Source organism: Terrapene carolina, unplaced genomic scaffold, assembly GCF_002925995.2.
Source record: "Terrapene carolina triunguis isolate 2854851 unplaced genomic scaffold, T_m_triunguis-2.0 Scaffold96, whole genome shotgun sequence".
In the NCBI taxonomy this organism is placed as follows: Eukaryota; Metazoa; Chordata; order Testudines; family Emydidae; genus Terrapene; species Terrapene triunguis.
Genome location: NW_020664447.1, coordinates 59,397,042 through 59,411,231, shown reverse-complemented (window position 1 = coordinate 59,411,231; position 14,190 = coordinate 59,397,042). Strand labels below are relative to the sequence as shown.

Here is a 14,190-nt window from a genome sequence, read left to right as displayed (position 1 = left end):
GGTGGCAGGAAGTAGCATATCGTCCTAAAGATGGAAACTGCTGCCTTTATCTCAATGGGGTGCTAACTCAGAAGTCTAATAACCATCATTTAAATGTCCACACAGCTAACTGTTTCACCACAGACCATTACAGCAGAAAGATCCACAGTTAGTTGGATTGATGGAACATGATTAGAACACCACTTCCTCTGTGCTCACCCCGGCTGCTACCTAGCATGTTTTCAACAGTGACCCCTGCAAATACTGTCTATGCCACACTTTGGGAGAAAGGTATACAAATTACACCTCTACCCCGATATAACGCTGTCCTCGGGAGCCAAAAAAATCTTACCACATTATAGGTGAAACCGCGTTATATCGAACTTGCTTTGATCCACTGGAGTGTGCAGACCCCCCGGAGCACTGCTTTACCGCGTTATATCCGAATTAGTCCTATATCGGGTCGCATTATATGGGGGTAGAGGTGTATTACATTTACAGAATTTAAATAAAAACACTTTCTGCCAAACCAAATCAGAAGCCAAAGAGCGAAACAGGCTGTTTATTTACAATACAGTAAACACGTAAAATCTTCTACCTCTGATTTTTAAATAAAAAAACTAAACATACTAATAAGCATTTTAGAAATGAAGAAATACGGGGCAAAGCAAGCAGCAGAGCTGGCTCTGAGGTAATCCTCTAACTTGTGTCTGGCCTCAGACTCTGGGGCAAGGTGGAACACTCGGGAACATATTTCATAAAGCAAGGAAGAGTGGTGGAGAAGCTCCTGCTCCTCAAGGAAGAGCCTCAGATTCTAGTTAGGGTCACCCTGGAAATAAACCTTCAAAACTCAGAAAGAAGAATGGGACTGCAATGCTCTGGTTTAGAATCCACAACACCCTAAATATTCTCCTCTAAGAAAAGCCCCTATTAGTTGCTTAAGCAATACTAATGCCTTGTACGTGCTGGAGCTTGTGAACAAACTTCAGCTTCAGGTGAAAGTGGTTTGATGTTGCAGTGGTGGAAGTGCTGCATCCCTCCCGATGGCAGGTTTAGAAAGTCCTACTTGTCAGTCCAACATGATTAGTGGCTCCTGAATTTAGCTTCAGGAATCTGCTTCAGTAACCAGGAACTCATGTCCTACATCTCATCTCCCATTCTGGACGACAGTTTAGTTTTTGTTGCAGCAAGTCATGAAAAGTAAGCTGCCTGCACAGCATGTACTCTGGATTCAGGTCCTGCATCTCTCCTTTAAGAGATCTGCACGCAGAAGTCTGTTCTTTAACTTTACATCCTGTGTCTTCTCTTACTAGATCATTGGTTTCTTCTTCCTTTTGTAACTGTAAAGTCAACACACACAGTTCAGATTAACATTTATCTGCATACAGAACATTATCTGTATACTGCACATAGAACCCATACATCCTCTGTATACTGCACACAGAACTTGTTTACTACATTCTTCCAAATCACCCACAACTGTCCTGCTACTCACAAACACCCAACCTGTTCTAAAAAGCTTGCCACAACATTCAGCCAAAGGAGGCATCCCTGCTCCCAGGACCAGGTCACCAGCATCCGCCTCCCAGTTCTCAGAAAACTCATTTTCCTGGGCACCCATCTGGAAACTTATGTTGAACCCCACTCTGAATTAAATTTGTAAGTGTCTGGAAGAAAGAGAGGGAGGAGAAAGAATGGCAGGAGGATCCAACTTAATCTATAAACCTATTAAGTAAAATTGCAACTGAAAGAAAGCCCAGATTGGAGTAAAAAAAGTGGCACAAAGTGAGCTTGCTTGAACTGAATGAAATTGCTGATAAGAGTCTCTCTCTGTCTGTCAGCCAGTTTTCAGAGTTTTTACAGCAACCTCCCATTAAAAAAAAAAAAAAAAAAAAAATCTTAAAAGGGATGGAAATGTCTCTATGTGAACTATCAAAACTTGTTTTGATTGGACAAGATTGCTACTCCTTTTAGGCAGTTCTGGGGAACACTTAATAACGTAAGATAATTTGACTGAATTTGAAAGATATTCCACCCAGACGACATCATTATCCCCATGGCTATGTCCTGAGCAGCTGCTAAGGTTCCAGCTATCTCTGGCATGTAAGTTTCCTCCCATCTATTTTATATCTTTCTCTTGTTGCCTTCTATGTAGTAAGAGTTCAGTTTAACCAACCAGAATAGACTTAACGTGGCAATATTTTGGCGAGATCTGGTTGGGAAGCTAAATGCAATTCCTGGGCAGCCTGTCTTGGTAACATTTTGGAAATCCCAGGACCTTGGCAGTTGGGTCCTGTACTGTGCTAGTGATCTTCCAGCAAATGAACTGCAAGTCAGACACCCCCACTTTTGCTATTTTTATTTTCTCTGCCTTTGTGTATGTTTTGGCTTGTCCTAAAGACAAACAGGATTGGACTTTTAAACAATTTAAGAACTTTGATTCAGTTGTAAGAAGAACAGTTGATGCCATTTAAAGAGATTTCCAAACATAGATTCTCCTTTTAGTTTAAACTACTCCTTACAAAGGGGGAGGTGGGGAGGGGAGAGAAGGGAGAAAATGGTACTGCTAAAATAAAGAGCTGAGTTTTAAATATTATACAGTGTACTACGAATTTACCCACATCTTGGCATTGTAACCATGAACTCAATTTATGCTTGACAGTAAAAACAACAAAATCAGTAACTTAAAAACCATCTCTGATCATCCTAACAAAACAAGCTGTGTTCCAAGGCCAGAAAGGGGTCTTTTTTTTGGTCTACAAATATCTTAGAAACAGCAATGTGAAAATACAGACTTTTCATTTTTATTCTGAAATTTAGCAGCAGCATTCGATTTTTTTTTTTTTTTTAACTTTAAAGAAGGAATAAAGGCCTGCTCAACTGACCTGTAGATTTACTGTAGTAAAGCAGACACCCCATAGGAGTGTCTCCCTGTTGACATGGTGACCAGGTGATGAGACTGTGGCAAAACCACATCAGGTGCTGACTGGAGGGCTCCTGGTGTTGCTTCAGCAAGAACCTCTGTGAATCACAACACATTTACATACAGTGGCACCACACATTTAGATTGCAATTTGCAAATAGACATTTAATTGGGGATTATTAATTTAAATGCATCAAAGCACTCTGAGCTCTTCACGTAAGAGCCAATATATACATATGCTATGCACACTTATACTAGAGCTAATCCAGATAGGGAATATTTTAGCTCAGAAAAAGTCTGAACATCCAAAAGATACCAGAACCATTTAAAGAACTTGACACACCAAACAAACTTGATTGCGGCCTTCAACAAAATGACTAAATTAGGAAGATGAAGAGAACACAGTGGGTATAATTTAATTATATTAAGTAGTACATTTATTTAGGCTATTAACAGTCAGCCCTAATAGGAGATGTATTAGCTTAGTCTCTCAAGGTAAAGGATGGAAGGCCTGTTGCTTGAAACATTTAAAACATCTTAGGTTTTAGGAGAATGCGCTGCAGGAACAGTATTGCAATGCCTTCCCAGGACATGGGCTAAAAAAAATTCATCTCTTTTCCATCTCCAGCTTTAGAATTCATTCTCCATCTACTCATCCCACTACGTGCACAGTAAAAGCAACACTCAATCATCCCTCTGCATCATAGTGAGACTGGAGGAATGACCCTACTTCAGTCACCACATATAAGGGGGCGGAAAAAAGAGCAGCTGGTCTCACCCTCCTCTACTCCAATAATAGACTCAGTATCTGGCAGGTGCAGAGACTCCACGCCAAGACGAGGCTGAGAGTTCATGGAGATCAGATTCTTACTATGCACAGCTGCTTCCTCCAGCAAACTGCTGCCCAGCAGCGACTCTGTTACAAAAACAACGTGCTGTGAACTATCTAGACTCTGCCCTTGCTGCCCACCACCCTCAGAGGAAGGGACTTCTCTGTCTCACACAGACCCAGTGAAAATGTCTATTTTCCAAAGATACCCCACATCTATGAATTCCCACTCTTGGGTCTGTGCTTCCAACACACCATCAGGTGGGAACTCCCAGAGTTTTAAAATGTTAAGCCCTTAGAACACCTGCAATACAAACAAGCAGAGCTGGATATGTTAGGTGAATTACTTATATAGGAAGAATAGGTTCTGCCCCCTAAAACAGAGGAAAGGTATGTATGAAGGGCATAAACTTCACTTCAAAAGAGATCAGATTCAAGATTTTTCAAAGCAAGGGCCCACCTGCCCCGTGGCTGTCACACAGAGATGCCCTTCTATCCTTTACCCTCAACCTTTCTTACCTACTCCTTTCCCAAGAAGGGCTTCCTCCCATCCAGACAAGAATTTCCTTCTCCATCCTACCCTAATCTCCTTAGGGAGGGACAACCTGCCTGCCCCCACCGGCCTGTCCTCTCCTATCACTTCCTGTAAGAACACTCTCTCACCACCTCCTCCTCCTCCCCTATATACCCACTTGCTCACCCATGTGTCAGAGCACCCTCCTCACACGCCCATCCCAGGGAGGATGCCTTTCTCTCACCCGGTTGCTCTCGCTCTCTACTTCCAGCAGCTCCAATTCTGGAGTGGTGCTTTCTCATATGCACATTCCGGCTACCACTCTGGGAAAATGTCTTCCCACAGATATGGCACTGATGGGGCTTCACTCCTGGAAAAAAAACCAAACAGACCAAGTTGATACTTCTGAATTTGGGAGTAAAGACCCAATCAATAAATGGGAGCAAGGAGTCAAAAGGAGAACATCATTGGCACTGAAATTCAGGTTAAAATCCATTTCTGTTTTCTAGAGAGAAGTAATTCTATCAGAAGGGAAGCACTTCAGAGATCACTGTTGCAAAGCGCTGAAAGAATCAAGTCTTGAGGAGGACTATCAGGTTCTCAGCCCTGTTTTGTGAGGATGTGTAAGTTATTTGCAGTGTCCGGCTATGTACTCAGGATAGATGTGGAAACATTTGATCTCTAGTTTGTACCTAGAATGTACTCTGACCAAAAGAGGGGTAGTGGATGGGGGCAGAGTCTTGTGCAGTCTGAAAGATGTTGCCGTCTCTGGCCCACACCATAAAGACGAGGCAGGGTTTGGTGTCCAGCCTCTATTTAGTAGGTAGGTTTGCTGCTTAAAGGCCAGTGTGTAGAGTTTTCACCAGGACAATGGTGTTCATGGCCCACAGATGGAAAGTCAGTGGAGATGTTGTTCAAAGAAACTATTAAAATTACAAAAACAAACAAACCAAAAACAACACACCCCCCCCCCCACACACACACACAGAGCCTCATTGAGGACACCAGAACAAACTACATTTGGAGTTTGCTGACCATGTTTGATGTTCAAAAGAGAATGGAGAAATTTTTACAAAAGTGAAAATACCTCTGCTATTTCAAACTCCTGTCTCCCACTTTGTCCGATTACCATGAGATTAAAAATCAACACACACACTCCTCCAAACCTGCTCTGGCCAACCACCACATGAGAGAGAACTCAGATGGAGTGATGTTGATTATGGGGGGCAGAGGTTAGAATCGGTCTGATAGTAGAAAGCTATTTAAAACTTTAAGTATGGAGTAGCTTCTGGCTCAATAACATATTTTATATAAATCAGTGAAATATTTGTACCTTTGAATTTAGAAATGGAATAAGCTAGAAAGGAGATGCAGGAGATAAGTCATAATCTAGTTTCTGTACTCATGGCCTAACTGGCATCACAGAGACTTGGTGGGATAATATCATGACTGGAAAATTGGTAGAGAGAAACATAGGTTGATCAGGAAGGGCAGGCTGGAGGAAGTGTTGCACTATACATGAAGAATGTATACACTTGTTCTCAGGTTCAGAAGGAGGTGAGAGGCAGACCAGTTGAAATCTCTTGGTAAAGATAAAATGGGGAAGAAAAAAAAAAAAAAAAAAAAAAAAAGGATGACATTATGACAGGGGTCTGCTACAGAACATCAAACTAGGAAGGAGAGATGAATGAGGCAATTCTAGAATAACAGAAATGCCTGTAATATTAACATAACACCTGTAATAATGGGGGATTTTAACCTTAACAGATATCTGTCAGAAAAGTAATACAGCAAAACACAAAATGTCCAGTGAGTTCTTGGAATATGTTGGGAACAACTTTTTGTTTCAAAAGGGGGAGGAAGTAACAAGAGGGACAGTCATTTTAGACTTGATTCTAACAGGAAGGAATTAGTTGCAAATCTGAAGGCAATTTGGGGGAAGTAATCACAAAATGATAGATGTAATGATTCTAAGGAAAGAAAGGAGTGAGAGCACCTGAATAAGGAGAATGAACTTCAAAAAGGAAGCTTTAACAAACTCAGAGAACTGGTAGGCAAGTTCCATAGGAAGAAAATGTAAGAGAAAAACAAGTTCAAGAGAGCTGGCAGTTTATCAAAGAGACTATATTCAAGGCACAACAGCAGACTATCCTGGTGTGAAGAATTATAATATGGAAACATGGCTACATCAGAAGCTCTTTAATGGCCTGAAAATCAAAAAGGAACAAATTGCTAAAGATGAGTGTCACGCTGTCTGGAATGGCTCACAACTGTGAGTGCCACTCTCAGATCAGACTGTCAGAAAACAAGGCAGACACCCCAAAGTGGTGGTATGTTCTATAATTAGATTTCACTAAGCCAGTAACAAATGTGAACTCCTGGCTCTCTATATTAGCCTTACCATGGAGTCACGGATAGCCCCCTTAGGCGCTCCAGCCTATATTACCATCCAGACAATTGGACTTTGAGATACTTGTCGTTACGCCAAATATCACATCACATTAGGTTACTCCTGTGATGTTATATGATTAAAATATGACCACATAGATCATTGTTCCTACCCCTGTTATATAATTGCAACAAATCTTGTACAAAGTATGTCATGTAAGATGTCTTTGGAAAAGTTCTGATTTGCTGAATATTATTACACTATTTCATAGAATATTAGGGTTGGAAGAGACCTCAGGAAGTCATCTAGTTCAACCCCTGCTCAAAGCAGGACCAATCCCCAACTAAATCATCCCAGCCAGGCCTTTGTCAAGTCTGACCTTAAAAACCTCTAAGGAAGGAGATTCCACCACCTCCCTAGGTAACCCAGTCCAGTGCTTTACCACCCTCCTAGTGAAAAAGTTTTTCCTAATATCCAACCTAAATCTCCCCCACTGCAACTTGAGACCATTACTCCTTGTTCTGTCATCTGGTACCACTGAGAACAGTCTAGATCCATCCTCTTTGGAACCCCCTTTCAGGTAGTTGAAAGCAGCTATCAAATCCCCCCTCATTCTTCTCTTCTGCAGTCTAAATAATCCCAGTTCCCTCAGCCTCTCCTCATAAGTCATATGCTCCAGCCCTCTAATCATTTTTGTTGCCCTCTGCTGGACTCTTTCCAATTTTTCCACATCCTTCTTGTAGTGTGGGGCCCAAAACTGGACACAGTACTCTAGATGAGGCCTCACCAATGCCAAATAAAGGGGAATTTTATTTGTATACATGTATCATTTCTGTAGCTGAAGTTATGAATATTGACTATGTACCTGTACTTCAAATGTGTCTGCTCCTGTGGTAGCACCCACAGGGTAATTTGCATCCAGTCTGGCCAGCACATTGTGAATGGAGTATTCAAGTTGATGGCTCATCAACGAACACAATGAACCATGGAAGAAACCTATCCACACCTGACATGGGTAAAGGCCTCTGCTATGACTCAGCAAAGCATGCATGGACACGTGACTTGCTCATGTGACTCCAAACTCCATCTTTTGTTACTTGTATTTTTCCACAAGCTGTGTGGAGGGCTTTGTTTGAAACAATGGGTTTCCCTCCACATGGCAGAAGCTATAAAAAGCCCTGGAAGCACCTCCATTTTGCCTCTTTCCTGCTCAAACCTCTGGACTATGAACTTATACTAATGGGAGCATTCTAATAAAAAGGACTAGAGGACCTTTCAATGATTTGGAAGCAACCAGAGAGTTAACAAGCCAGCAGTTTATTCCATCATTGCTACAAGTTTGATCCAAGAACCTTGCAATTTTTGTATGTGTTTGATTCCTTTAACCAATTTTAACTCTCACCATTCTTTCTTTTTATAAATAAATCTTTAGACACTAAAGATTGGCAACAGCGTGATTATTAGGTAAGACCTGAATTACTGTATATATTCACCTGGGTATGTGACTGGTCCTTTGGGATCAGAAGAACCTTTTGGTTGATGAAACTGGTTTTAAATAACCACTCATCATTAAGTCTAATGTCTTTGGTGGTGATACAAGGACTGGAATACCTAAGGAGACTGCTTTTCTGACTTCTTGTTAGCCAGTGTGGTGAAACAGAAGTTTACTTCTGTTGCCGGTCTGGTATATCTTATGGAAGAATAACCACCAGTTTTGGGGTGTGTCTGCCCTATTTCTCAGCAGTTTGTCCTGAATTTGGTATTCTCAGTTGTGACCCGCTGAGGCACAGTGACAACTCCCAACCCCAAAGGGTCAGTCACTTACCCTAGGTCAATGGGTACTCTCAATCTCCAACCAAAGAAAACGCTGGCAGCCAATTTCTCTAGTAAACTAACTAAAGATTTATTAGCTAAAAAAAAGAAATGAGTTATTGAAAGGTTAGAAGCAGGTAAAATACATTACCAGGTAAATAAGTTTGTAAGTCCAAAATGACAGCAGAGATGGGGTAATCTGCTAGTTTTCTATAAGTCTCTCAGGGTTACCCAAAATAACTTTGGGGATCTCTGTCTTGCATCTGGAACACTTCCCTGTGAGTGTCCAAATAGTTCAGAGATACAGGATCATTCCCTGGATCCATTCTCATAGCTCCTTTCCATGAAAAGCAATCTGGGAAGTGCTTTCATTCACAGCATGGGCTTCTCCTTTGTTGACTAAATGCATACTGAGCCTGCAGATTTCCATTGTTCAACAGAATGACCCATGTTTTAAAGTTAGCAGCCTTCTTCATTTACATTTCCAAGGTTCCAAGGCATCCGAAGAAGTGGGTTGTAGCCCACGAAAGCTTATGCTCTAATAAATTTGTTAGTGTCTAAGGTGCCACAAGTACTCCTGTTCTTTTTACGGATACAGACTAACACGGCTGCTACCCTGAAAAAGGTTCCAATTGTGTTTGATGGGTAAACGTAATTACCAGGATATATACTATGTAAATTGTAATGTAATAGCACACATTAGTCCTTCGTTAGTTTTCATGAAGTTTACGCATCAAGTAAATTCTCATCTTAATACACCTTTTGATCTAGGGTTAATTAAGTACAGGAATATACATAATGTAATATGATAGCAATCAACAGAATATAGATACATTAAAACAATATCTGTTAACACAAGTGAATTGGTCTATGTATACTAGACTACTTAATATTTCTTTGATATTCACACAGAAGTGAATTGGCCTATGGCTCTGATCTGCTGGGCTGTCAGCGTCACACTGAGTATCAGAATAGCACAAGCATGTAGGGACAAAATCAGAAAAGACTGAGTTACACCTAGCAAGGGACATAAAAGACAATAAAAAGAGGTTTTATGAATACATTAGGAGCAAGAGAGAAAGATGAAGGAAAGTGTAGGTCCACTACTTAGTGGGGAAGGAGAACAAATAACGGATGACACCAAGAAGGCTGAAGTGTTTAATGCCTATTTTGCTTCAGTGTTATCAAAAAAGGTTAATTGTGACCAGATGCTTAACACAATTAACAACAAACAACAACAACAAGATGGAAAGAACACAAATTATAAGAATAAGGTAAGAACAGGTTAAAGAATATTTATATAAAAAGTTAGATGTATGCAAGTTGGCAGGGCCAGATGAAATTCACCCTAGGGTACTTAAGGAACTAGCTAAAGCAATCTCAGAACCATTAGTGATTATCTTCAAGAACTCATGGAGGACAGATGAGGTCCCAGAGGACTGGAGAAGGGCAAACTTATAGTACCTATCTTTAAAACGGGGAACAACGAGGACCCAGAGAATTATAGACCACTCAGTCTAACTTCACTACCTGGAAAGATACTGAAACAAATTATTAAACAATCAGTTTGCAAACACCTAGAGAATAATAGGGTGATAAGTAGCAGCCAATGTGGGTTTATCAGGAACAAATCGTGCCAAACCAATATAATTTCCTTTGAGAGGAAGCAGAACTAGTCAATCTTTTTACTCCTGGAGTCATTCTGCGCCAAAAAATTAAAAATTCTACAGCAAATAATTAAAAATTCTGTACACAATATTTTAAAATTCTGCAAAATTTGTCAAAACAACACTACATAATCATACCGGTTTCAATTATTTTGGTAATTTATTTCAAAATACCTGTCAGCAAGTATGTCTGTAACAATACAGGCAAACACAAAAATTTCCCCAGGAGTGGAGAGTTAAAGAAACCCCTATGACAACTGAGTTCCTGTTTCTCTGCCCCCTTCCCAGCCCAGAGCCCAGGTGGGGGGCCAGATACCCAGAACCCCTTCCCCTCCCAGAGCCCATCTGCAGGCTTTCCCCTCCCCCCCCCGCCCATACACCCCAAGCCCTGACCCCCCAGCCCAGACACCTGCCCCCCTCCCCAGAGCCCAGGGATCCAGCGAGAGAGAGAGAGAGAGAGAGAGAGAGAGAGAGAGAGAGAGAGAGAGAGAGAGAGAGAGAGAGAAACAGCCTATTGCTCAGTCCCAGGCTTGTGTGGAGTTTCCTGTGTGCTACCCTCTCCTTCCCTCAGGGCATGCTAGGAACTGCAGCTGCTAGGAACCCTCTAACTCCCTCTCCTCCCCCGGGCTGTGTCTTCTATGTGCAAGTTGGGCTCTGCCAGGTCCAGCTGCCCCTCATGGCAGCTAGCAACACTGCAGCCCATTTCTGTGGGAGAAAGGAAATTCTGCAAGCACAACGTTAATTTCTGCAAAATTCTGCATTTTGCAGTGGTGCAGAATTCCCCCAGGAGTAATCTTGATTTTAGTAAGGCTTTTGACGCTGTCCCACATGACACTCTCATAAGCATACTAGGGAAATGTGGTCCAGATGAAATTAGTATAAGGAAGGTGCAAACTGGTTGAAACACTGTACTCAAAGAGGAATTATCAATGGTTCACTGTCTTACTGGGAGGACGTATTTAGTGGGGGCCTACCGGGGTCTGTCCTGGGTCCAGTACTATTCAATATTTTCATTAATGACTTGCATAATGGAGTGCAGAGTATGCTTATAAAATCTGCAGATGACACCAAGCTGGGAGCAGTTGCAAGCACTTTGGAGGAGGGGATTAAAATTCAAAACAACCCTGATAAACTGGAGAACTGGACAGAGGCACTGGCCACTGTCAGAAGACGGGATACTGGGTTAGATGGATCATTGGTCTGACCCAGTATGGCCATTTTTATGTTCTTATGTCTGAAATCAACAAGATAACATTCAATAAAGACAAAATACTAGGAAGGAAAAAATCAAATGCACAACTACAAAATGGGGAATAATTGGCTAGGTGATAGTACTGGTGAAAAGGATCTGGGGGTTATAGTGGATCACAAATTCCATAAGAGCCAACAATGTTATGCAGCTGCAAAAGAGGCTAATATTCTGGGGTATATTAACAGGAATGTCATATGTGAGATATGGGAGGCTATTGTCCTACTGATGAGGCCTCAGCTAGAGTACTATGTCCAGTTTTAGACACCACACTCTAAGAAAGATGTGGACAAACAGGAGAGAGTCCAGAGGAGAGAAATGAAGAGATAAAAGGTTTAGAAAACCTGACTTATGAGAGGTTAAAAAACAAAATGGATAGGTTTAATCTAGAGAAAAGAAAACAGACGACCTGATAGTCTTCAAATACATTCAGGACCGTTATAAAGAAGACTGCGATCAACTGTTCTCCATGTCCACTTAAAGGGCAAGAAGTAATCAGCTTAATCTGCTGCAAGGGAGATTTAACTTAGATATTAGAAATACTTTCTAATCATAAGGGTAGTTAAGCACTGGAATAGGTTTCTAAGGAAGGTTGTGGAATCCCTGTCATTGGAGATTTTTAAAAACAGGTTAGACAAACACCTATCAGGGATAGTCTAAGTATACTAGGTCCTGCCTTAGTACACAGGACTGAACTATATGACCTCTCAAAGTCCCTTCCAGGCCTACGGTTCTATGATCCTATAAAGACAGAGACTGGCAGACGGTGGAGATCACAAGATCCAGGACAGAACAGGTACCAGGTAGAGGACATGCTGTCCATGAAGGGAGTACTTAAAAAAAAAAAAAAAAAAAACCATGAAGAAGAGTTCCACAGAAAATAGGGGATTTTCTACTGAAAATACTGCAACACAGACACGTAGCATATAGGCCTCGTCTACCCTACCTGAGTGGACAACCAGGTGTTTCCGAAGGCTGGAGTATTCAGCAAAGGAACGACCACATCCTTGTGCCTCACACAGGAAGGGCTTTTCCCCTGTATTGGATGAAACACAGGTTCTTAGGCATTAAGACCTTTACTTCATTTTATCTTCCAACTTCTTGTAACATCCCTGATTTACATTCATTCCTCCCCCTTGGCCTTACATTACAGCTACCAAAGTTCACCAAGAAGGCAGACTCCTTATGAATTTATTTCATGCAACCTCTTCTATGCTGCAACTCCTCCTCCTCTAGGCTGAATGTGACTCTTCCATAGCATTTCCAGCCTATGACTCACAAAAAGAAGCCAATCAGGGCTCAGCTTGTCCATCTGTTTCTAAAAACATCTTTCCAGTATTTAGGTGCCCAGAAAGTAACACAATATTTCAGGTGTGGTTCCATAAGAACTACGTAGACACTGACTACAACCCTGGCTGCTCTGAGATGTCATGCTTATCTCTCTGCAGCTCTAAAATCACATGGGCTTGATTTGTTGCCACACAGTATTTCAAATCCATAGCTGAATTTTCTGATTACTATCATCTCTTAGATCTCTTTCAGCTATTACTGCTTCCTAGTTTTCTGCCTCCCACAGAATATCTGTGTTTGGGCTTATTAATCCCCAGATGTATTTGTTTTCATATTCCTAGGCTGAATCTCATTGCTATTTCCTTTTCATACGTCTAATCTTTATAGATCCCTTTGTATTTCTCCAACCTCATTGGTGTTCTCATCTTCCAATTTATAATCATCTATGAATTTCATTAACCTGTTCTTAACCCTCTTCAAGGTCACTAATGAGGATGTTAAATAAAATTAGGGCAAATAGATGCCTGCAGCATCCATTAGAGAGCTGCTCACAACTCAGTACACTGCTGCTTATTATTACCCCTTAATCACAGCCCTACAGTCAGATTTCATGCTATGCGTCAGTCACTGCCAAGGCAATTTGAAATACTCCACACAAGACTAATGAGACATTGTGTCAGATGATATAGAAAAATCCATGTATATTATATCTATCACACATCCTTCATCCAGTAATTTTGTAAATCAGTGAAAAGAGTGCTCATGTATTTAATGTGACTTCCTCTGTCTAACTCTTCTCCAATGCAATTTATTGCTTGGCTTAATAGCTATTGGGGTATTTGATATATCTGAACGAAAGGGATTCATGTAACATGTTCTGACCGGTGCTGTGGTAGTGAGAGCGTGCACAAGATTCTCATCAGCCACTTATGTAACTTCTGCAATCTTGCTCAAGATAGAAATATTAGGAAGAAAAATTATTACTGATGACACCCAATCAGTGGCTCAGCATATAGTTTCATCTATAGAAATAGATCGTGGGTTTGTTTGAACACAACCACAACTTGGAACTGTCTTCATGTTTGGTACATGAGGATGGTTCCCCCAACTTCCTTAAGTCTCATTTAATTTATACCAAAGCAAATATTTGCCACTTATTGCTAGCCACTCATATTTGGGAACAACTGGTCTGAGACTTTTTTAGTTTAGATACGCTACTTTCTGCTGGGTTCTGAAGCCACAGTATACGTGACACCAGGGCCAACAAAGCTTAGCCCTCCCTGCAGAGAAAGATTAACGAAGTAGAAAACTGAATCCAAAGCCAACCACAAACACACTATCACTACATATGCAAAACTTCACTATTCAGGTATATCACTTTCCATTACATCCCAGCTCCCATCCTTCAACTGTATATTCTCTAGTTAGACAGTAAACTCTTCAAAGCACGGATCTTGTCTTCATAGACATCTACAAAGCACATAGCACGCTGGTGCGATATAAATAAAACATGAGAGTGGAGCATGTATGTTCTGTGC

At 41.2% G+C, this 14,190-nt stretch overlaps 1 protein-coding gene across 4 annotated transcripts in view; it reads right to left on the bottom strand.

The window, feature by feature from the left end:
• Positions 1–513: 513 nt before the first annotated feature.
• The window catches only part of ZNF410 (zinc finger protein 410), a 30,028-nt gene continuing 16,351 nt past the window's right edge, over positions 514–14,190 (bottom strand). For 3 of the 4 annotated variants that reach the window (XM_024195957.3, XM_024195956.2, XM_024195959.2), the window contains exons 8-12: positions 12,309–12,398; positions 4,490–4,615; positions 3,681–3,818; positions 2,865–3,000; positions 514–1,319 (exon numbers count right to left, since the gene is read on the bottom strand). In XM_024195957.3, coding sequence (XP_024051725.2) covers positions 2,873–3,000; positions 3,681–3,818; positions 4,490–4,615; positions 12,309–12,398 — 482 coding nt within the window. In that variant the 3' untranslated portion in view covers positions 514–1,319; positions 2,865–2,872. The remainder of the gene's footprint in view (positions 1,320–2,864; positions 3,001–3,680; positions 3,819–4,489; positions 4,616–12,308; positions 12,399–14,190) is intronic. The other variant, XM_024195960.2, reaches the window with a different exon arrangement.